We start from the raw sequence: 26,324 nt of genomic DNA on the forward strand, positions 1-26,324 counted from the left end.
AATGCATATTCTACTGGCTCCACTTCCAAAGGTTTTGCCCCAATCTTGTCATTGTGGTCACCTCAATTTGAGAAAGTAGCAACTCCTGTCACATTCTGAGTGCCTTCCAATCAGACAGGCTACTCCTGGGGCACTGTCCCTGACAATATTCTGCTTCTTCTCATTAGGCCTTCAGTATCTGTCAAGGTTTCCATGCTGTGCATAAGGGTTTCAGTGTCGACTTCCTCTGAACTGGGCAGTGGATTCCTTCTATGGAGTCAGTTCTTTAACCAGGAAGCTCTGCGGAAACCTGTTAACTCTAGGCGACCCTGCTGGCATTTGAAATACCAGTGACGTGTCTTGTAGCATCACAGCAACACACAACCTCTGATAGTAAGATAAACATAAAACGAAGTGGTGGATTCTGACTCATAGCGAACCTATATTTCCAAGGCTATAAATCTTTAACTGAGCAAGTAAACTAAGCTTTCTCCTGTGAATCAGCTGTGAGTTTTGAACCCCAGCACTTAACTGATAGCACTACTAGGCCTCCTACAGAATTTCATAGCAGATTAGTAACTCTAAAAATGAAACAAACTCTACTTTGAAAGTCAGGCATATACTAGATAGTAGTGTGTGGAAAATCACAGTTAAATAATAAACACTTTTAAAGTAGGAAATACTTCAGTATGAATTATCACAGAGGAAATCAAATGTGTTAAGAAAATGTGTCAACATGAACTTATGCCAAATAGATTCCTATTTAGTGAAGTTTTACACATTTTTACAATTAGGGTTTATTTCCAAAATTTACATATTTTAGCACTAAGAAATATTTTTTTGGATAGAATATACTGAAGTATAACATAGGATATAATGGATATTTTTCTTGAAATTATTAGGAAAATAAAGAACCATTCTTGATATATAAGAATATATATTGCAACTCCTCAGTCTAGCTGATTAATCCTTCCATTTATCTACAATTCTTAATGTACTGATCAGCTTCTCACGTGTTCTTCAGTGAATTTTCTCCTGGTGGCTGTGGTTAAAATAAGTCATAGCATTACACTTTTAATCAATAAAGAATCATTTTAAAATTAGTTATTTTATGTAAAAAATAAAATAGCCTTTACAGAATGATATAAGCCAAAAAAAAAAAAAAAGCAGAATTAATTAAATTATTTGGCAATAAGGAAAACAGAGAAGAGGCGAAGTAACCAAAATTTCCTGCATCCTCCCTTCTCTCTACGAACTCCCTCTCAGATCTATGAAGTGGTGCAACGTGAATGCTGGTGTCACCAAAATTTGGCTTTGTTATCATGTCTACATCGTTATAACACTGTAATGACGGAGGCACAAATTGAACCTGTTGCCCACAAGTTGATTTGCACTCATGGTAACCCTGGAGGACAGAGTAGACCTACCCCATTGGGTTTCGGGAATTGAATCTTTGCAGAAGAAGATTTGTTATATCTTTCTTCCGTAGAATAGCTGGTAGGTTTGAATTCTATCCTTTTGGTTAGCATCCTACTGCTTTAACCACGGTGTGATCAGTACTCCAGTCACTAAAATGCACTCAGTGAATGCTAAAGTAAATCAATCATTGGGTATATGCCTAGGAATTAAAGTTGTTGGAGAACTGAAAATACTAAAGTCCTTGGTATTTAGAGTTTTTTAAAAATTATTTTATTGGGGGCTCGTACAATTCTTATCACAGTCCATACATACATCCATTCTGTCAAGCACATATGTGCATTTGTTGCCCTCATCATTCTCAAAACATTTGCCTTCTACTTTAGTCCTTAATATCAGTTGCTCATTTTCCCCCTCCTTCCCCCTCCCCCTCCCTCATGAACCCTTCATAATTCATCAATTATTATAGTTTTGTCATAAGTTACACTGTTCAACGTCTCCCTCTGCCCTCTTCTCTGCTGTCCACCCCCCAGGGAGGAGGCTATACTTAGATTCTTGTAATCGGTTCCCCCCTTCTACCCCACATTCCCTTCACCCTCCAGGCATCGCCCCTCTCACCACTGGTCCTGAAGAAGTCATCTATCCTGGATTCCCTGTGTTTCCAGTTCCTATCTGTACAATGTACATCCTCTGGTCTAGCCAGATTTGTAAGGCAGAATTGGGATCATGATGGGGTAGGGGGAGGAAGCATTTAAGAACTAGAGGAAAGTTATATGTTTCATCGTTGCTACCCTGCACTCTGATTGGCTCGTCTCCTCCCCACAGTCTCTCAGTAAGTCTACCCCAACTGTTGGGACATGTTTTCTCAATAATATGACAGCCAAATTTAAGTAGAAAATTTATTTTTTATAGAATAGAAAAACGGCTTGATATGTCTTCCTATACTATTCAGTCATTACTGCTTAGTGATAATATTAGATTTCTCGGGTGGGAAATAGTTGATATTAGAATTCTCGGCTTAGTTTGGGCTGCCCTGGTGTGTACCACCCACCTGGCTTGAGTTTGAATTGGCGCATGCTCAGTAGACTTTATGGCTGGCTAAGGGCACGCCTGATTCTCTTCCGATCTCCTGTAGGGGGGACCTTCAGGCATGGAGAGGGACAACCTTTGGCCCTGTTTTTAGCTACCTAACAGTACTATTATGAGTGGGTCGGAGCCTTTTATTATTTTTTTAAAGAATATTTCTGTTTTATACTTCCTTAAAGATCATACAACAATTATGAAATACGAAAAGAGATATTTCTAAATAAAGATGAAAGTAGGACAGGTGCTATATAAATTGGTTTCCCTGGTTTTAAATCCAGGCTAGTCTGGCACATACCCTTCAGAGACTGTGCACTTGACAAATGCAATTACTCAGCTATTAGTCTTGTAGATATGTCAGGAGAGATGAGATAAATACCTTAAAGTATCAGAAGGGCAAATGAAATGCCAAAAATTAAAAGTGCAAAAGTGAACTGAAAAAGCATTGGGAATGATATATTATTCATCCTTATTTCAATGGTAGGAGAGTTACTGAAATTAATCATTGATTTATCAAATTGAAAACCACTAAAATAGCTAAGGCGGTAGCTGTGTGAGAAGTAAGTAATGCCAGACAAATTCAATTTCCTTTTATGAAAGAGTGACTAGGGAGAAGCCATACATATAATAGATTGGGAACTGAAGGCTTCTTCGGTTTGTCCCACATTACAGTAGCCTTGACCAGCCTGGAAGTCCCACATTAGACAGATGCACATAGCCAAAGGGCAGTCATAAACGTTCATTGTCAGTGTTAGAGGATAAAACGATCTTCCTACACTGTTGTGAGAGCCTTTAAGAGGTTGCAAGCCTTGAATAGAGAATGCTACTCAATACATTAAAGTGACTTGTTAAATAATTTGCCAAAGGTTGTCCCTCTCCAAATTTAAGAATTTGGCTCAAGGTCAAAAACTAGAGGTTATAAGATGAAATTATAAACACATTACCTATAACTTGTTTTTGACAGTTCAAGTTATTTTAGTATACTTGCCTTATGGGAATTTTTAGCATATGGCTGATAAAATGCCTATTAATAGGTTGGTGCAAATTAAGCAGTATAGCTTTCATTCAGGCATAATCTAAATAAAGTGATGTATTACTACTTCAATTGTGCTTTAAATTTTGTACAGCTCCAACAAATAATTTTGTAAAAGATTGTTTCCTGAAATATATGGAGTTCCAAATTCCAAGTCCATGGGTTAGTTGTCATGCGGGAGATTTCTCCTGACTTAACTGTGGGAAGTGATGAACCCAAGATCAGCAGGTCAGGTATCATATTTCTGGGAGCAGAGAGAGTTAATTTAAAGTTGACAGGTCAGAGGAGGCTGCTGATGACTCCTTGAATGTATAGGTAATATAATATGTTGCTGGCCCAAGACCAGAGAACTAGAGGTTATATGATGAGTACGATGTGAGATTTTGATCCAGATGTTAAGCTTTCCATAAGATCTTATGCAAACAGGCCACACCCTGAAGAGATCTTATTTTGGGGAATTACTGATGAATCACTGTGAATCTGCCCCAGCTTACTTGACACAAAACCCTAGGTATAATAGCAATCTATAATGGGGTGGGTAGCAGACAGGCAGCATTTTATTCCCTTGTGAATATGTTACCATGAATGTGGGCCTACTCTATGGCAACTAACAATAATATGAATAAGTCAAGTGACTATTACTACTTTCTCTCTACTCAATGTGACAGAAACAGAAATAGGCCATAGCAAAACTCAAAGATGGCACATTTTTATATTAATTTTATATTTAAAATTGCTCTATTTGTCCAAAGACAGAAAAATGAATGTCTGCAAGTAATTTTATGGTAATAATAGCTACCCAGTAGACACAAAGAAAATTAGTAATTTTTAAAAAATTCCTAAACATACTTCATAAAATAAATTCTATGAATTGACTAAAGTTACACACACGGCTGTCAATATCACAATTTCTACCATACCAGTACAAATAAGCATAATTATTCATCTAGATGATGTTGGTTGGTTTTCTTGTTTGCTTGCTTTCTAACATGATCAGTTTTCTATATCATAATCAATATTATCTATAAAATTGAAGATCAGATGCAGTAAATTCTTTCCTTCACTTAGAACATACCAATGTCTTTTCACAGTGTTGTTGCTGTTAGATATTTTCAAGTTGGTTCCCACTTAATAACAAATGAAACATTGCATAATCTTTCACCATCCTCACAATTGGTTTCATGTTTGAGTCTATTGTTTCAGCCATTGCAAATCCATCTCCTTCTAATTCTTCCTCTCTTTCACTGACCTTACACATTCTCAGTATAAACCTCAAAACCAAACCCTCTACAATCAAGTCAAATTCCACTCATCGTTCCCTTATAGTAAAGAATAGGACGGTCCCTTGGTGTTTCCAAGGCTATAAATCTAACTTAATATACTCACAGTGAAAAGCAGAAAAACATCCTGGGATTTGGTCTATTAACTACCTATCCGTGTTCTCTACAGTCACTGTTCTTCGGCCACACAGGCTTTCTTGCTTCTTGCTACACTAATAAGAAATCAAACTCTTTCTCCATGAGGCTGTAAAATTAGAGATCTTCTGATAGCTAACTTCTCTCATCATCTAGTTCTATTTAAACATCATCCTACCAATCTAAAGTAATGGTTTCATTCCTTGGTCCTGCTTTGTTTCATGCCTTTGTTTAATTGTATTATCTATCCTCATATAGAATTATGTAAATATTATCACATATGTGTATATTCATGGGAGTTTTTGTCATTTGTCATTTCCCCCACAAAATCTCTCAAGCCAAAACAAATTCATCACTATCAATTCAATTCTGACCCATAGACTTATAGACTTATCAGACACAGTAGTACTGCTTCTATGGGTTTCAGAAGCTGTTATCTCTTTATGGGAGTAAAAAAAACCTTGTCTTTTTCTCATGAAAGGAGCCCCAGTGGTGTAGTGATTATGCATTGGGCTGTGACCTGAAAAATCAATATTTCAAAACCACCAGGTGCTACATGGGAGAAAGACAAGGCTTTCTAATCTGGTGAAGAGTTACAGTTTCAGAAATTCCCACGGGGCAGTTTTATCCTGCCCTACAGGGTTGCTATGAGTTGGCATCAATAGATAACAGTGAATTTTTGGTGTGGTTTTTTTGTTTGTTTAAGTTTTCTCTCACAGAGTAGCTGGTGGCTTTGAACTGATGTCTTATGGTTAGCAGCCCAACCATGACTATTACAGCTTATAGATGCCACAAAAGCACAGATGTTCTCTCTGTTAAGTGTATGCTGAGGAGTAGATCATGCATCACTAACTCAAACACTAAAATGACTACCATTTAGTCAATTCTGACCCTAGAGGACTGCTCCTGTGGATTCCCAAGGCTGTAACATGTAGAAAATAACTCAAACCTCTCACTGCCATGAAGTTGATTCTCATTCATGGTGACCCTGTCCTGTCAAGGAGAACTGCCCCTGTGGGCTTCGGTGGCTGTAGACAGTCACAGGAGTAGAGAGCCTGATCCTTCCCCTCGGAGTGACTGGTCGGTTTGAACTGCTGATCTTGCAGATAGCAACCCAACACGTAACCCATGATACCACCAGGGCTCCTTAGCACGTCACAGAGTTTCAAAAATATTTATTGAATAAATGTAATAGGTTAATATAAGAAGAGTGTACACTTTTTCAAAACAGCCAATATGGGAACTGTCTCATAAGATAAAATTAATAGCTCTTCTCAAACACCTAAACAGATAAATTCATGTTAATGAATATGAAAGATAGCATTTACAGATTTTCTCCTTGATAATATTTTCTGTGGATTTTGTTTAATTGCCTTTAAATATGGATAAAATAGGAAATATCATGATATATCCCTTTACTACTGTGCTTTAGACAATTGAATGGTTACCATTTTTGTTGCTTTTACTTTCCTACAAATGATTCTGGTGAAAAATAAAACATAACCTTATGTCATATGTAGTTTTTGCTTCCAGTTATGCTTGCTTAGGTGTTTTAAATAATCAAAGGACATGTTTCTCTTTATACACTTTTGAAGAGATTAAAATTCACAAGCTGCCTTATTTTGGTTTCACAGAAGACACAGTCAAATCTTCACTTACCACTGTTAATTTTAGTTGACATAGGTCACCTCCTATAAAGCAGCAGTGTTCACAAAACTGTTAAGAACATGCTGTTTGAATTCTTTCATCACGATTCTTCAAAATACTGTTTAAAAAGGCAGTGATTAATAAGAACAATCATGTATGATGATTTTTTCCTCATCTCACAAACTGTCCTTGTTTCCTTGTGCTTTTTTTTAGAAATTGAAAAATTTCAAGGTTCTGATGGGAAAAAGGAAGATGAAGAGAAGAAATACCTTGATGTCATCAGCAACAAAAACATAAAGCTCTCAGAAAGGGTATTGATTCCTGTCAAACAATATCCCAAGGTACTGTTTCCATGCTTTGTTCTCACATCATTGAAAACAGAATGCTAAAAAGACTTGTTTTTTTAATTAATTCTTTTTAATAAAACAAATATTTAATGTTTTAGCATATTAATAAACACAAACACGGTAAAAGTGTTTTTCAAAATATTATGAAAATATTTTTCAATCCATACCAATGGCATTTTTATTTCATGAGCATGAAAAGCATTATTAGACATTGTTAGGTATTTATTTAATACATGAATGAATCATTCATTTGTTCAAATATTCAGATGTTGTGAATTAATATGATCCTTCTAGCCATTATTCCTTATGTGGTGTATTAAAATTTGGGAGTCTATACTTGCAGTTATAAACCCATTTTTAAGGGAGTTCTGTGCTACACTGGATAAGATTAAGGTGAGATTCAGTCTTTAACCTTAATAGAGGTCAGAGCCACATCAGAGCCAAGAGCCACTTGTTTTCTGTGGGGGTACTGGTGTGTTGAAAGACAAAAAAACATACCACCATCAAAGCCATTCCTCTATCTGTAAGAGCCATCTTAGAATCACGGAGAAAATCCCAGTACCCTCAGAAGAAGAGCCACCGGTATGTTCCAGATCTCTGTCTGAAATGGTGGAGGCCCAGACCAGCAGCACCAGAGGCTGCAGCATGGAGACCATGGGACGTAGCAAAGGAGCCCAACCCAAACCAGGGACCAGCGCAAGAAGACCATGAGACAGAGCTCATGAGTGGCGTGGAGATAAAGACTACAAGATGATGAGTCAGAGCGGGCAGACTGTCTGACCCATAGAGGCAGAAGCCAAGGCACCACGTAGCTGAGAGCCTGAGGACCAGAAAGGGATTTGTCTGCTATGTGATGAAATGACAATATTCTTAATGTTTACGGACTACCCACCCCCGACACACACATTTCATACAATTTAAGAGCTAAAGCATATTAAGAAGAGGTGTGCAATCATCACCATGATTAATTTCAGAACATAACTTCTTTCTTGTACTCCTTATTATTAGCTACTCATTTCCTTCCGACTTCCCCTGCCATGTCTGTAAGTAATTCTTACTCCACTTACTGTCAATAGATTTACCTAGTATGGATTTCATATAGAGAAAATAATACAAAACACAAACAAGAAACAAACAATAATGGTAATGGCAAAACAAAACTCAGAAAAACTTCAATAGAAAAAAACCCAGAAAATATTAAAAACTGAAACAACTTTAAAATGGAACAAAAGGGAGAGAAAATGATAAGGTATTACATTTAAACCTAATTATATCTACCATAATCGATTTTACAATGCTCTTTGTCTGATAACTAATCTATTAATATTCCTTGACTATGGTCAGAGACGATTCACTGGAAGCTTAATGTCTGTGGGGACCCTGAAAATGGATTTTTGGGCTTTCATTGTCATCCATAGTGTTCCACAAACATGACGGTTAGAAATTAAGCTCTGATGCCATTCCCTCCTTTGGATTTGGATTTTATTGTTTGCAGTTCTTGAATCACATGGGCTGGAGTGCTGGTCTGCTTCTTCTACGTGAACTGAGTTGGCCTCCCTTAAATAGTTGCTTGTTTGAAGACAAGCCTTTCAGACTTCAAAAGCTATACTGTACGATAGCTGGAGCCATGGGGTTTCTCCACCACACTTCGGTAGAGCCCCCTATCTTCAGTGGTGTCTTCATAAGGACAAGTGTTGAGCACGGCCATGGCATAAGAACTAATGGTTCTTAGCTTAAGCCTACAATTAAAACTCATTTACATATTTAAAAATTATTTCATTGGAGGCTCGTACAATTCTTATCATAATCCATACATACATCCATTGTGTCAAGCACATATGTACATTTGTTGCCCTCATCATTCTCAAAACATTTGCCTTCTACTTTAGTCCTTAATATCAGTTGCTAATTTCCCCCCTCCTCCCCCCTCCCCCCTCCCTCATGAACCCTTCATAATTCATAAATTATTATAGTTTTGTCACAAGTTACACTGTCCGATGTCTCCCTCCACCCTCTTCTCTGCTGTCCATCCCCCAGGGAGGAGGCTATACATAGATTCTTGTAATCCGTTCCCACCTTCTATCCCACATTCCCTTCACCCTCCAGGCCTCGCCCCTCTCACCATTGATCCTGAAGGAGTCAGCTATCCTGGATTCCCTGTGTTTCCAGTTGCTTTCTGTACCAATGTACATCCTCTGGTCTAGCCAGATTTGCAAGGCAAAATTGGGATCATGATAGTGGGGGGAGGAAGCATTCAAGAACTAGAGGAAAATTATGTTTCATCGTTGCTACCCTGCACTCTGATTGGCTCGTCTCCTCCCCACAACCCCTCAGCAAGTGGGTGTTCAGTTGCCTACCAATGGACTCTGAGTCTCCACTCTGCTCTCACCCACCTTTACAATGACATAATTTCTTTTTCCTTGATGCCTTACACCCAATCCCTTCAACAGCTCGTGATCACACTGGCTGGTGTGCTTCTTCCACGTGGGCTTTGTTGTTTCTGAGCTAGTTGACTGCTTGTTTATCTTCAAGCCTTTAAGACCCCAGATGCTATATCTTTTGATAGCTGGGCACCATCAGCTTTCTTCACCACCTTTGCTTATGTACACCTTTGTCTTCAGTGATCGTATCAGGAAGGTAGGTACCCACTGATCTGATTTTTAATTCTTTGATGTCTGATATCTTGTTCCTTCTGCACCTCGTGGTCATCCAGCTGAGAAGCATCAAAGCCCACATGGAAGAAGCACACCAGCCTGTCATTTACATATCTTTATGGTTTTTATATGTCTCAGATTCACTTTAGAGGCATTATCATTTTATGATAGAGAACATTATAGCTCACACCCCAGGAATATAAGATAATTCTCCTGATAATAAAATTAATTTATCAAAGACAGAATTTAAACCACTGTTGAGAAAAGGAAATTATATGTGTAGACTAACTTTTCAAACAGAAGTACATGGATTATTGATTTAAACAGCTAAAATGCTTAAGTTACTAGTCACTACATGAACAGTGAGGTTGGGGGATAGGGCAAAGCTTTCAATAACAACTGTATCTCCCAAACTAACCCATGAAAGAAAGAAAGGAAACAAAACGAATACTGACATAGTAAATATACCGTAGTTCACTGGCCACCGGCCAAGCAAGCGATCCAATCCAATCCCATAACCTTAGGAGAAGCGTCCTCTGCTTCTGCTTACACTAGGGCATTTCAGCCTTAAATCCAAGGTAGTATTTCAGCTTCTTCAATCTACAACAGGTGAGTTTAAGGTAAAGCTCAGTTCACTTCGTGGGATTTCCATATTGAATCCTTCTGCTGTGGGCCATGAGGATTCCTGTGTGCCTCATAGCGTACGAATTTAAAACACCAGTGGTATCTAGCACACAGCATGGCTCACCAAGGGCTGCATAGGAACTGGGTCAAAAGTATTCAATTAGGAAAGTAGTAACAGGCATTTTTTTTCTGGATAGCGGAATGCTCCACCTAGTTTACCTGGCAGTAGCCATGGAATCGCCTTCTCAGAAACGGATATGCTCACCACGACCCCCACCCCAACATACCCCTCTTCTAGCTTAACTTAAATTCCCCGGAATGTTTGCTTAGCATGCCTGTCGAAGTCCATATTGATTTGGGATGATCTTAGAACGAGGTTGTATGGCAACATTGATTGATCTGCTCCCTCTTCTCCTAAATTGAGAAAGTGACCACTGCTGAGGTGAGCCTGCCTCTGTCGAAGTAGTTTTTAAGATATCCTGATAAAGAAGGGTTTATGTGGTTCATGAGCTCTCTACCTCCTTGCTTAGGAGACCACATTAAAGAGTACTTGACCTGCAGCAGAAGCCTGTCTTTGTCGTGGTGTTGCTGTTTGCTGATCTTGAAATGTGGTAACTTGTTAACTTTCCGAATAAATCCCATTAATCGTGAGTTCTGTCGGTCTGTTCTGTGTGGCCATGGCAATGAAACATTGAGCATATCGCTGTAGAGGCCCGTGGGAGACCCAGTGTTAGCACAGGTAAAGAAAGACGGAGGACACAGGCATATTTCACTCTGCCTTGTGGCAATAAGGAAGCTGGAGGAAATATGTATACAAGTATGTACATCCAATTGATTATGATTTGGTTCCATTAACATGTTTAATACAAAGCTAAAAGGAGTGCAATGAAAGATACAAAATATGGAGTATTAACAGATCACTAGGAATATCCAAGAAAGCAAAATAGTTTTATTAGACCCTTAGATTATAATCTTTAGCTTTCTGTATTAATATTTGACTTATAAAAATAATTACTATGTTCTTAGTGTAATAACATTTCTCTTTAAACTAATTTTTTGGCTTGACATTCTGTAATCATATAAGATTCATATACTTTTACTCGTTATAGTAATAAATTCCAATATGAAAATCATTTCTTCCTTTGCCCACAAACAATGAAAGGAAATACAATAGAAAATTAAAGTTTCAAGCTGGTAATTTACTTTCTAAAGAGTGTAACTTAAACAAAAATCATGTAATTATCTTGATAATCCATATTATAGTAATAAATATTTTTATTTAATTAGTTTCCCAATTGGCTTCTAACTTGGTAAGTTTTAGAAAATATAATTAAGTAGAAGGTTGTGCTTATAATTCTTTGAAATGTGCAAAAATTGTTGTGGCCTACCGTAACATAAACTTAGTGTTCAGGTATGGTTCCTTGTGTTGTATGGAAGATTGTAATTTTGTTTGTTTTCTGCTGGACATAATTATAAGAAAGGTGCATTCATATAATAGGTATATATTTTGATTAAACTATGCTGGATTAGTTTATAATCCTACACTTATTTTATAAATATTAAATTGGCTGCCACATAATACTTTTGCATGATAATTATTTCTGAAAAAATTTCACATAAAATTAAGAAAAATGTACTCTTTTTAAAGAATGTGAAATATTAATCAATCACAGTCTAGGTTTTGAAGTTATTTCTTTAAATCATGTAGCTATTCATACATGATATGAACTGACATGATTTCCCAGAATAACATTTGACTATTCTTTGGATATGGGACAGCTAATGTTAGATTTGATCCCTGTTTCTAAAATGCAATGTACCTCAATGTCTCTGATCAAATTAAGTTCCCAAAGATGGATCTAATCTAAAGTTTTGATTCCCTTTTAAGTGACAGCATAATGGTTTCATGTTGAGTGTGAAAAGAATCTATATTTGATCAATAATGTTGAACACTGAAACACACTTAGATAATATTCTATAATATCAAATGGTTGAGTGAAGCTTTCTTTCATCATATTTAGGAAGAAAATCAAATAACATAAATTCTCTTTCTTAATAGAAGAGAAAAACACTAAGCAAATCGATTTATATCTCAGAATTTTTAGAAACATGAAATGCTTATTCTGGAATTATTTGGATTTTATATATCACAAAATATATAAAACTTAAATTTTGCACATGAAATAACTATGCGCTTATGAATTTCTGAAGGTCATATGTTTGCTATAGAGTTTCTCAATAGTTAGGATGATTTTTGTCTAGATTCTTCTTTTATAAACAAGACATTTTTTAATTGATCATACATACTCATGAGTGTGTGTATTTGCTTTTTCATGTAAAATATGGAGAAACTCGAAAGTTACTGCCAGCCAGTCAATTCCAACTCATAGAGACCATATAGGACAGTGTAAGATCCCTCCTGGGGTTTTCCGAGCCAGGAACTCTCAATGGGAGTAGAAAGCCTCACTTCTCTCCCTTGGAGCAGATGGGGGTTTCCAACTGCTGACCTTTATAACGACTGCTTCGTGGAACATTCTCAGTGAAAAATCCTTTTTTGATAACTTTTATCATTTCATTGATTGATGAATCTAAAACCAAACTGCTTTATTTTGTAAGGGAATCTTATCTTATACTTCCAGTTTTCACACAGAAGAGACCCAGACTCATTTTTCAGAAAAAGAAAGGACTATTGAAAAACAAAACCCATTGGATTTTATTTTTATAATATAACAGTGCAATTATAATGAATCTTTGACAGTCAACCATATTTCATTACAGGAGTGCTGATGATTCTCATCTAATGGCTGATAATTGCCCACTTCTCGAAAAAGTGTAGGTCAGGCTAAGATTATGATGCCTGTTTACGAGCCATATTTGATGTACAATGTGGTGTTGTGTGATATTTTGAGCTAGTGACCCAACTATGGCAGTACTTACAGATTTACGGTGACTCTTGATAATACAAATGTGAAGTGGTTTAGCCGTCAAGGGAGAACATGGGTGAAAGACCTGCTCTTTACAATGTTCTCTCGCAGGCTCCCCTTGTCTTGATGCTTCTTGTCTGTTTGAACCAGTAATTAATGCCCTGATGACAAAGGGCAGGACATGACTGTTGGGATTCTTGGGAAATGACCTTATCACAACTTCAGCAGATGACCTTTTTGGAGAGATTTTGTTTCCATTAATCGCTAATTTCAAGTTAATTTGCAGACTTAGTTGATTACTACGAGGAATAGAAAGAAGTTTAAGACTTTAAATTATGGAAATTATGAAAATGCTATTGAAGGGTATTAAGCATGATTTATCTAGCTTTTAGTACTTGATATGTAATGATTTAATTCTGTGCAAATATGCCTGCCTTAAGCTGCATTCTCTAGGGAAGCAAAGTCGGTAAAGCGCACATTCATGAGCTAGAGACAGAGACAGAGAGAAGAGCGAGAGAGATCAATGAGATTGAGATGAATCTCAAGGAAATAGTTTCCACAGTCATATTGACTGACAAGTCCAATATCTATGGATGAAAGATGAATGCTTCTCCTGACTCTGAAAGTTTCCAGGGCTGATGAACCAAAATTGGCAGGTCACATGATACCGGATTTCCTCATGGGGTTTTGAAAACTGGTACATCGCAAAAATGGCAGTTCAAATAACAGGCTACTAGCTCATGCCCCACAAACTAGAGTTCAGGTGATGATAAACTATATGCATCTATAGGATTCAGAGCAAAGACAGTGTTTCCAGAGAAACCATGTATGAAGGAGCTTCAAGAGTCTGTGGAAAATGTTGATTAGCTTTTATGTTTATGCGACCCTCCTGAAGCCCTCTTATATATATTAGGTTAATTCTTCTTAAACTTTTCCCAATTTCTACCCTTTCACCTGATAAATTTGTAACATGGCAAACATTACCAGAGACACCTCAGATGCATTGCATGTTTGAGTGTGAATTGATTTTTGGTCTTTGCATGTTCAGAAGCCTTTTACTATTGCCAGAGTTTGCTCAGCCCCCATTTTCAGTTTTGTGACCCCGTATGATGTTAAGACCCATAGCTTAAAGAAGCTTTGTATTGGATGCAGGTCATATCTCCAAGGAGAATCTCTTTACAGTACAGGTGTGATGTGTGAACTTAATAAGGTTTGACTTACATAATGTCGCTTTTAAGGCTGTGACTCAAGATACTAATCCTTCCTCAATATTATATAGAGGTTAGGATTTACAACACATAAAATGGAGGTGAATTACATGGTATCACAAAATGGAGAATAATTGCATCAGATTACAGAAGCTATGACAACCACCCAGTATTAGAATCATAGTCTAGGCAATTTGGTGCATACTTTCACAGTGTTGCTTCATTAATGAAAGAAAACAATGTCTTATTATGTGACAATATTAATAAAGTATTGAAGATTGTGCACTTTGTGAGAATTTGTAAAATTTTCAGAATCAGTGCAATTAGGTCTTGATGACAAGATCTCTAAGGAGTCAGTATGTGACAGCACATTCCCAGCAACTCTGTGTGTAAATACGAGAAAGCCATGCATCACCATAACCTTATGTCTTTCTACCTGTATTGTATAGAATACAAGATGTGTTTTTTTTTTCACATTTAACATCTCTAGCTGGCATTATGTTTGCCATTGTTTATAGTTACTCTCAATACACTTGCAAACTTGATCATGGTTTCTTATATCAAATGAAATAATTCAGTACCACAGCAGGGTAGTGAAATGGTTAATGCATTCAGCCATTAACCCACAGGTTGGAGATTTGATTTCGTCCAAAGGTATCTCAGGTGAAAGACTGACAATCTCCTTCTGAAAAGAATGAGCTATTGAAACCCCTAAGGATCACACAACTACTCAGACACGGGGGTTGCCATACAATTGAATCCATGGCAACTGGTTTTAATTGGAGTTTTCGAACTATGCATATTGAGTTTACTTACTGTTAAAATCTCTATAAAAAGATAACACCATGATTTAATGTTGACAGAAAAAGCCATTATATACACACACAAAGGAATCGAAACATATCTGAGGGTGTAAATTTGATTTTAATGAAGCCAATATTCATCCTAGAGGAATGAAAACAATTCCAACATTTCTTGCATAGCAACAATTAAGTGCTTTGCAGGATCTCCGAAACAAAGATATTCATAGTTGGCTGAAGCTGTCTTCCTGCTAGACAGGCAGAGGACTTCTTATCACAGCCTGGGAAAATGAAGAGAACTTTGGGAATGACGAAAGTGCTACTTGCATTTGCAAGAGAGTAGCTCTTGTTCCTGTACCTATTTGTCCACCTGGACAAGACAGCTTCTCGCGGCCTTTTAAAACTATCTGATATTGCTTTCAGAATTCTCTGAAATATATCAGACCTCTTCAATTAAGTTTGGTCCGAAGCCTTTTTTTTTTTTTTAACTGTTCAAGTTGAGTTACTGCCAACTTTTTTTTTTTAATCATTTTATCGGGGCTCATACAATTCAGCACAATCCAGACAACATCAATTGTGTAATGCACACTTATACATTTGTTGCCCTCATCATTCTCAAAATTTACTTTCCTCTTGGTTTCCTGGAATTAGCTCCTCACTTTCCTTTTCCCCCTCCCCCTCATCCTCCCTCCCCGCTCCCCCTTCCCTCATGATCCCTTAATAATTTATAAATTATTATTATATCTTATCTTACACTGCTGGGTGTCTCCCTTCACCCACCCTTCTGTTGCTCATTCCCCAGAGTGAAGGTTATATGTAGATCCTTGTGGTCGATTCCCCCTTTTTACGGCCCCCTTCCCTCCCAGTATTGCCACTGTCACCATAGGTCCTAAGGGGTTCATCTGTCCTAGATTTGCTGTGTTTCCAGTTCCCATCTGTACCGCTGTGCATTCTCTGGTCTAACCAGGTTTGCAAGGTAGAATTTGGATCATGGTAGTTGGGGAGAGGAAGCGTTTAAGAACTAGAGGAAGGTTGTGAGTTTCATTATTGCTATACTGAACCCTGAGTGACTCATCTCCCCACTACCCCTCTGCAAGGTATGTCCAGTTGTCTAGAGATGGGCATTGGGTCCTCATCATGCGCTACCCTCATTCAAGATGATATGTTCCCCCTCCTTCTCCACCCCCTTTGGTGCTTGAAGCCTGGTCTCTTCGGCCCTTCATGATCACACATGTTGGTGTGCTGCTTCCATGTGGGCTTTGTTGCTTCTAGGCTAGATGGCCGCTTGTTTACTTTCAAGCCTTTAATTCCCACACGCTATAGGTCTTGATAGCCGGGCACCATCAGCCTTATTCACCACACTTACTTATGCACACATTTGTCTTCAGCGTTTATGTGGGGATGGTGATCATTCACACAATGATGGTTTTTGTTATTTGGTGTCTGCTACCTGATCCCTGCTACCTGTGTTCACACAGGCTTGTGTGCTCCTTCTCTGTGGGCTTTGTTGCTTCCAAGCTAGATGGCTGCTTGTTTGCCTTCAAACCTTTAAGACCCCAGATGCTATATCTTTTGATAGCCGGGTACCATCAGCTTTCTTCACCACATTTGCTTATGCACATGTCTGTCTCCAGCGATCATGTCGGGAAGGTGGGTATCATGAAATGACCGTTTAGCTGAGCAAGGTGCTCTTGTATTAAGGGAATGCGCATGAGGAGGCCCAATGTCCACCTGCCACCCTACTACTAAACCTATAAATATGTGCACCCAGATCCATTTCCCCCATAATCTTAAATATATTCACATATGTACATGTCTGTGTTTAGGCTTCTATGTATGCCCTTTGCCTCCTACTCCTTTTCTCTATTTCCTTTCGCCTTCCTCCTGCCCCACTACCATGTTCAGCCTTCATTCTGGTTTCAGTAATTCCTCTCAGTTACCTTGCCCTTGGTCACTCCCTACCAGCCCTCCCATCCCCTCCCTGCCATTGGTTTTGAACCACTTATTGTTCCCTTGTCCCTGGGTTGGCCAACACCTCCTCCCATCCCCTACCTCCCACACTCTCATGTAACTCCGGGGCCGATGTTCCCTTTATTTTCTTCTCACATTTTTTTTCTAGCATCTCTTATATAGGTGGACTTGCAGATATATTAATATGTGCATAAAATTGGGGATGGTTGTGACAGCACAGCACCAAAGTGGCACATAGCAATATATTGCCAGGAGTGTAAGTCTGCCCCAAATTTGGCCCCTTTTAAGATCAAACACAGCCATGTTCCCCGGTGCTGCTTTTCAAATTAATTCCTTATGTAGATTAATGCAGAAAATTGAAGTTCTAAAATGGGTCAAAAGCATTTCACGTGCTCTCTACTTCTCCTTACTCCATTCAGCCTCCAAGACAGCATCTGCTTTCTAAATCTACTACTGAAAAATTAGTTATTGCAAACGTTATGGAACAGAAGGCTACTGAGACAGCTGAGGTTGCCCTGAGTTGGAATTGCATCTTGCTGGCCGTGGTTTCCTTATCCAGTTGCAGCCTGCTACGTCATCTCTGGTAGCTTGTGCTCCCATCTTTAGTAATTATGAAGAGAAAATATGCAAATCAATCCCCTGGTTAGTGTTGTTTTTTAAAACTCTATAGGTAGTGAACTTATGTTTAGTAATATTTTAAAGAGACTGAGAGTTGTATAACATAAAAACTGACCAAATTTTAGAAGCAAACATTATTACTTATAATCTTGGAAGCCTCTCTCTCTCTCTCTCTCTCTCTCTCACAATGTGATTTTGCCAGAAGCCACTCAATACTTTACAACTTAAGCCTATTTTGTTATTACAAGACAAAGACCACTGCACAATATTGCTTTTTCCTTTTTCTAAAAGAAATGGAAGGGAGGATTGGACGGGCTTTATGATTTCAGTTTCATCCATATCAGATTTCCGATGTCTCAGTTATGAATATAAATCTCAGTGGGGAAAATGATATGACACTGAGATTCACATTTGTAAGGAGTGGGGGAAAAGCCAAGTTCTTGTAGACTGCCTTTCCCCCCATAGGATGGCATCTGAAATGAATAAGCCCATTTTCTAGAAAAACTTTATAGTGGTATGTTTAGAACTCGATAGTGGTATTATTTTAATACTTTTCTGAAGATCCTTTCTTTTAAGTAATGTGTGCCCCATAAATATATATTATCTATTTTCTACTTAAAAGTTTCATATATCAATCTTATCTAACCCATAATACTGAATTACCTGGGCTTCTCTCTCCATATTTCTTTTTTATGGGCTTAGCACATCACCCCACCTCTCTTGTGTCAGTTTATCATACTGTTGTGGTGTCTTGCACTGAAATACCTAGAAGCTGTGGATCACCTAGAACAGGATCACCAATTGTGGGTGGGTTTCATCGGTGTTTTCAAATGAACACAGAGGAGGAAAGATAACAGTGGAATCTTGTCTAATGTAATTCTATGAGATGAGCCCTCAGGGTGAAATATCTTAAAATACAATGGGGCAAAAGCTGCTTCCTCTAAACCTGGTCAGCATTAGTGACATGGATGGAGCAAAGCTTCTGAACTTTTATGTTATTGAGGTGACACAACTCCAAATCTAAGAAACAGCTAAGAAATCCATTATTAGTCAGAATGAGAAATGCATGAAGTATGCAGTTTATGAAAACTGGAGCTTGCCAAAAATGAATGGAGTACATAAAGATGACTATTGTAGGTCTTAGTCCACTGGAATGGGCTAATATTAGTCTGAGGTATATTGCTGATGTCAGATGGATCTTGGCTAAAAGCAGAGACTACCAGAAATATGTTTTCGGTGCTTTACTGACTATTCAAAGACACTTGGTCTTAAGAAACCATGCATTTATTGTGGAGAATGGATATCTCATAATACTTAATTGTGCTCATTTGGAAACCATATGTAAACTAAAATGCAGATATTCGAAGAGAGCAAGGGGATACTGCATGGATTAAAATCAGAAAAAATTGTGTCTTTTCTCCCTAATTATTAAATATGTATGCTTAGAAAATAATCTGAGAACCTGTGCTGTATATGGAATAATGAAGGTTGAAGATTGAAAATCTGTGATATGTTACAAGTTTATGACATGATACAGATTTTTTTGCTGAGTGAAGAGCACTTAAAACATTATTTGCTGAAGATGAAAGAATACAGGCTCCAGTATAGATTACATCTCAATGTACAGAAAACAAAAATCCTCATAACTGAAAAAATAAGGAACATAATATAATGGAGTAAATAATAAAATTGAACATCAGACAAATGGAGAAAACATTCAAGGTGTGAACGGTTTAATTTTTCTTAGATCCATGGCTCTGCAAACAGCAGTCAAAAGAAATCAAATGACTTATTGTATTGGACAAATCTCCTGCAGTAGACTGCTTTGATTTGTTAAAATGTGTAAAAATTGCTTCCTGGGTAAAGGTGCACCTGATCCAAGCTACAATATTTTCAGTTGCTTCACACACACTTGAGAGTTGAACAATGAATAAGGAAGGCTGGGAAAGAACTGATGCACTTGAATTATGTTGGCCAGAAATATTGAGTACGTCATGATCTGTCAGAAGAAGGAACAAATCTGGCTTGGAAGAAGTCAGTCAGAATATTCCTCGGAAGCAAGGTTGGAAAGACTGTATTTCTTGTAATGTGGACATTGCTTTGATTCCTGCTACCATGGATACTTTCTTGCTGGCTTCTGTCTCTCTCCATTTTTTCCCAACACACACAGGAAGACTGTTCTTATTTTTCCATTTACTCCAAAAAGGAAGACTGACTCAAAATGCTAGACCAGAGGATGCACACTGGTACAGATAGGAACTGGAAACACAGAATCCAGGACAGATGATCCCTTCAGGACCAGTGGTGAGAGTGGCGAGGGTGGAGGGAGGGTGGGGTACAGAGGGGGAACCGATTACAAGAATCTACATATAACCTCCTTCCTGGGGAACGGACAGCAGAAAAGTGGGTGAAGGGAGATGTCGGACAGTGTAAGACATGACAATAATAATTTATAAGTTATCAAGAGTTTGTGAAGGAAGGGGTAGGATGGAGGGAGGGGGAAAATGAGGAGCAGATACCAAGGGCTCAAGTAGAAAACAAATGTTTTGAGAATTATGTGGGCAACAAATATACAAATGTGCTTGACACAATGGATGGATGTATGGATTGTGAAAAGAGGTGTATGAGCCCCCGATAAAATGATCAAATTTCAAAAATCCATAAATAAAAAAGCAAGTGCCATTTGAAGTATGGCCAAATTTATATCCTCACTTAGAGCCCTCAGGAGAGTAAAATCATGTTCCACCTCATGCCCCACACTACAGTCTTGCCATTTTTTGTTTGCTTTTTAGCAAGTCTCTAGGGCTCAGGGGTCTCTGCTGCCATTTCTCTTCTTGCTGCAGCATTGGTTAGATCTTTATCTCAACTCCAGATAAAGATCTAGAGTGACTTTCAGAGAAAAATAAAGAAAGATCACTGTTAAAATTGAATAACACATTACCAGATAAAAGGATTTCATTTTTACTATTGACTTTAAAAGGCTTTAAAATATGTAGAGCATGTGAGTTTAATAAATTTAATCATCAAATTTATTTTTCTTTAAATTTTTTATTTGTTTTTTATTTTTTTATTAAAAGATCATTCTTTGGGGGGCTCTTATAACTCTTATACAATACATACATCAGTTGTATCAGGCCTATTTTTACACATGTTGCCATCATTCTTTTCTAGACATTTACTTTCTATTAAGCACTTGGTATCAGCTCCACTTTTTTCATTCCCTCCCCACCACCCTTGTGATCCCTCGATAAATTATAAATTATTATTATTTTATTTTACTTTTATTTTTTAAATTTTCTTATCATATACCAACCACTGTGTCCCTTCCCCCATGGTTTCTGCTATTTGTTCCCCTGGAAGGGGGGGGACGAGGTGAGTTGTGTAGTTATGTGTCGATTATTGCGATTGGTTCCCCCTTCCTTCAATAAAAAAAAAAAAAAAGCCAAACACAGTGCTATTGAGTTGATTTTGACTCATGGCAACCCTATAGGATGGGATAGAATTGCCCCTGTGTGTTTCTGAGCCTAACTCTTCATATGAGTAGAAAGTCTTATTGTTCCCCCGGGTAAATACTGCCTTTTTTATCTCAAATGATAGATTATTCTAAGGTGTGCAAACCTCCCTAGTGTATGATTACATTGTCTCTAGGCCAATTGACCTTGGTGTCCATAAGTGTTTGAACCCTAGGGCCAACAATTCATTCCCATGAGATGTTTGGTTATGTCCAAGACGTTTTAGTAACTTTGCTATTTGTATGCGCCACACACTCATGAATATATTTGTAGCACAGGTAAAGCCATTGTATAAATGTTTTCCATCAAGCCTGTATATATTTGTGAGTATGCACCCACTCTCCTGCCTACACCTTTTTAGCCTGCCTGTCTGTCCTTACATCTACTGACAGATCACCATTCTTGTAGGCTTGTGGATATAGCAGTATTTACCTGTTGAATTTTTTTAACTTTTGCATTCATTTGATTAGTCTCCCCCTGCCTCCATCATTTTTTTTGCTGACCTTTCTCTTACTGTATATTGCCTTTCCCTTGACCCGTTCATATATGTGTGTACTCTCAATAATACAGTAACTCCCCACACTGATTTTCCCACTTCGGACAACCATCAAAGAATGATTCCTTTGATGCAAAATCGTTTCTTGATGTTTACAATTCTGTTCTCCTGCAATGTAGGTCCTTTTGTAATTGACTAGTTCTGCTCAGCATCATATCTTCGAGGCTCATTCATGTTGTGAGGTGTTTTCATCATTATTCTTTAACATGACGTAGCATTCCATTATGTGTATTTACTATGCTGTTTTTAGTCATTGATAATAGAAATGCCCTGTGACCCATGAATCTCTCTACTTGGGATAGATTCTAAAGAAATGAGAGCAGCAACTGACATTCACACCTCACATCTCTTTCACCCCAAGTCCACCGCATATCAATTCATGGTAATCTCACCTGTCTTGTGGATCAAACCAGAATTCTCGACTTGTCCTTCACTCCTCTTGCTTTCTCACATCTTTTCTAACCTCCCAGGCACCCATGGCAGTCTCACCTTCAGAAACATTGAGAACTCAACAGCCTTGTTCCCACAAATGTTATTAATCTGTCCTGAGTCATTATCTTCTAGGGCCTTAATTACTGTGATAACCTCTTATCTTGTCTCCTTGCTTCTGCTTAGACTCCTTTACAGTCTGTGTCCAACACAACCAAAGTCCTACTTTAAAATGGAAACCGGGCATTGTCATTATTCAGTTCAACACGTGCAGGGCTTTCCTGTTTTACTCAGAGGAAACAGTAGAGACTGAATATTGCCTACAAGGACTGTCAGGGTCTCGCTGCTCATTACCATCCGGACTTCATCTCCCGACTCTACCGTTCACTCACTTTGGCCGGCCACTCTGACATGCTTGCTATCCTAAAACTGGCAAGCAGTGTTCCATCGTAGAGTATTTGCACCAGGGCTTTCTCAGTCCAGAATTTACTTCTCTCAGATATCTAAAAGACTGGTTAATATACTTAATTTGTCACTTTGCTTTAGTAACCCTTTCTTAATGAGTTTTAACTTATGCATCTTAATTTTTAGAACATGCTCTCTAGCCCTACTCAACATTACACATCCTCTCATCCTTCTACACCTTTTCTTTTTTCATAAGATTCATGACCTTTAATAGTCTTTCTAGTTTGTGCTTTATATTTGTTGTCTCCTTATACTAGAATGTTATGGAGCACTAGTGGTGTAGTGCTTACTCCTTAGGTTGACCATGAGGACAACAGTTCAAAACTGCCAGACACTCCAAGGAAGAAAGATGGGGCTTCTTATTCATGTAAAGAGTTACCGTTCCAGAAATTCACAGGGGTGCTTCTACCTTGCCCTGCAGAGTCTCTATGAGTTGGCATCGACTCAATGGCAGTGAGTTTATTTTTTTGTTGTTGTTTATACTCAAATGTTAGCTATTGCTAAATATATATTTTTCTATCAGTCATATTACAATCGTGTTCAATAAATCCTAACACATAATAAGTGGCCAGTACATAGTTGATGAATGTAGATAAAATAATTACAAAACCTCTTTTCTAAGATACTCTTACTGGAGGAAAGTCAGAGACTGTAGATTGCTTCTACAACAAGCATTTTCTGATTCTTATATTTTGCCTCTTTCTTATAATATTTCCAAGAGAATGATCCACATCGAACAGGAGTGAGGTGAGTTTCTCTAGGTCTGGAAAGATTCACAGTCTCTGAAACCACAGGGAACACCTCGTTCTACTCTGTCCTTTGAAGTTGCTTTGAGTCAGAATCAATCTGATGGCACTGGGTTATTTATTTGTTCACTTAATTATATTCAATCACCATTGCAGCAGTGATATCACAAGTCCCCTCAAAAGACCCTAGAGAAACTGTCCACATGGAAACCCAGTGCTGCTCTAACTTTGGCAGAGAGGTCAAGTACAAAAATAAGCCAGTTATTATCTTGGCTCTTTTATTTTTTTAACTGTATTCTACTGCCAAGGTAATCAGTTACTAAGCTTAACCTAAATATCTAATTAAACTGATGCCGAAAGGTTAATTTAAGAATCCTTTTCAGCTCATTACTGACTATCAATGTTACCATAATTCTAATTTTTAATAAGGGCAATATATTGAATATTATTTGACCTTTTTACATAGAGCTTACCAGGCCTCCACATCATCACTCTGAATATTAAATAGGATGCAGTCAGTCAGTTGCTTGAGAGATATTTCTTGGATCTCTATGTTAGTCACCAAAGCCGTGATCCTATGATCTGCAAGGTTGGTGGTTAGAAACCAGCAGCAGCTCCTCGAGAGGAAGACTGGGCTTTCTACTCCCTGGAACAGATACAGTTCTGGAGACCCACAGGGGACACTTGGGGTTGGCAGTAACTCAATGGCAGGGAGTGTCTGAGTTTGATGGTAGTCAGTAGGCATTTGGCTCAGATAGAAACAATTTTAAAATGCCATCATTGCTCTCAAGAAGTCCTGCGGTATGTTTTAAGACTTGGCCTAATATAATTTATGGTATATTTTTTCTGGTAATAAGTAAATCGGTAAGAATATATTAAGAAGTAGAATTTCTTGAGATGTTCAATATATTTATGGGAAGACAGTAAAATACAATGTGAAAATAATAGATTTTGAATGGATACATTTAGTTGCACTAGTAGCTCCCCTGTCACTTAACTATGACCAGTAGGTCATTCCATTAACACCTTCATTCTCCATTTTCATTTTATCCAGCTGTAAGGAGAATGCAGTCATGTGTATTAAAGTTTTATTAAGAATGTATGTAAGCATTTAGCATGGCATCAGCACAGGTGTAAGGTTATAACAGTGTAAGCTCTAAGTAAATACAAGAGGGCTTCAAAATTTGGTGGGAAAATCTTTCAATTCCATTCTTCCATATTGTTTGGTAACCCCCTCTTTTAATTTCTGTGTTTTGTTTTGTTTTGCTTTTTCAATTTACAACTAAGGATTTTTAAAAAGTACCTATTCTGTGCCAAGTACTATATATTATGTGATTAAATAGATCATTGGGATTATTTATAAACAACTCTATAATGTCATTCTGGAAAGAGCACAATTGAAAAATTATTGAAACAGAATAGATTGGACAAGAGGGTTAATGCTTATATTAATGACAATACAGTCATTTATTTGATATCTTACTGTGTATCATTTTTCTCTACGATATAATCTAGACCATGCTTTTTTGGAGTAAGGATTCTCCAGAAATATAAAGTTCAGAAAATTAAACTATCCAAGGTTATACAGACATTTTATCAGGATATAGAATTAAAGTGGAAAGGCATCTATGTGTATTTGAATGCAATTGGAAAGCATTCTTTATCTTTACCATACAGAGTTGTGCATATGGTGGGAAGTTGAAGCTCCTTGAAATTTGTGATGTGTCATACATTGGAAATGAATATCCTGTGTATAATAATAAATTATGAAATGAACCAAAGTTAACATAAATATTGCTGTTATTGTATTTTTGGCTGTTGTTTATTTCTATTATTGTCTATTAGGCTTTTGGATCACATAATTATAGATCATATTGTTTTAAACCATAGCGTATACATCAACAGTCTATCTTGTTTAACCTCTGTGTTCCCATTTGAAGTCACATATTTAAGAGCTCGGAATTGATACTGCTCTTTATTAGCCAAGAGACTGGTTATTTTTTTTTTATTCTTCTATGGGTAATTGGTTTTCTTTTTTGTTGTCATCATTGTGTTCTCATTCATCACCTATCTTGCTATGGCTTGATTTTTGGTACATTGTATTATCTCTACAGATCTATCTAAATAAGGTAGACTGGATGAATAGTCTGGAGGAGAAAACAATGTGACCAATGGTTCTGGGAGGAAATGGGAGAGGGGGAGGCGGGGGTAAGGAGGTGGTGCTGACCAACCCAGGGACAGGGGAACAGCAAGTGATCCAAAATCAGTGGCAAGGAGAGTGTGAGAGGCCTGGTAAGGATTCAGCAAGGGCAATGTAACCAAGAGAAATTACTGAAACCCAAATGAAGGCTGAGCATGATAGTGGGACAAGAGGAAAGTAAAAGGAAATAGAGGAAAGAACTAGGAGAAAAAGAGTATTTATAGAGGTCTAAAGACTGGAATGTACATATGTGAATATATTTATATAAAAGTGTGGGGAAACAGATCTACATGCATATATTTATAGGTTTAGTATTAAGACAGCAGATGGACATTGGGCCTCCACTCAAGCACTTACTCAATGCAAAAATACATTGTTCTTTTAAATTGGCATTCTAGGATGCATACCTTCCCGACACGATTGCTGAAGAAAAATGTGTGCATAAGCAAATGTGGTGAGGAAAGCTGATGGCGCGGGGCTATCATATATAGTGTCTGGGGTCTTAAAGGCTTGAAGATATATAAGCGGCCATCTAGCTGAGAAGCATCAAAGCCCACATGGAAGAAGCACACCAGCCTGTCTGATCACGAGGTGTAGAAGAGATCAGTTATCAGACATCAAAGACCTAAAAATCATATCAATGAGTGCCCACCTTCCTGATTGATCATTGAAGACAAACGTGTACATAAGCAAATGT

The 26,324-nt window shown here is 37.7% G+C and overlaps 1 protein-coding gene across 3 annotated transcripts in view; it reads left to right on the forward strand.

Moving 5' to 3' along the window:
- Nucleotides 1–26,324, forward strand: part of KHDRBS2 (KH RNA binding domain containing, signal transduction associated 2) — a 696,574-nt gene that overhangs the window by 111,720 nt on the left and 558,530 nt on the right. For all 3 annotated transcript variants that reach the window (XR_004047149.2, XM_004696331.2, XM_045294878.1), the window contains exon 2: nucleotides 6,787–6,914. Coding sequence is in view for 2 of the 3 variants with exons in the window: in XM_004696331.2 (XP_004696388.1) it covers nucleotides 6,787–6,914 (128 nt within the window). In the remaining variant the exon portion in view is untranslated. The remainder of the gene's footprint in view (nucleotides 1–6,786; nucleotides 6,915–26,324) is intronic.

The sequence above is a fragment of the Echinops telfairi genome, unplaced genomic scaffold, assembly GCF_000313985.2.
Source record: "Echinops telfairi isolate 266 unplaced genomic scaffold, ASM31398v2 ScPeMD7_3533;HRSCAF=4204_1, whole genome shotgun sequence".
Lineage (NCBI taxonomy): Eukaryota > Metazoa > Chordata > Mammalia > Afrosoricida > Tenrecidae > Echinops > Echinops telfairi.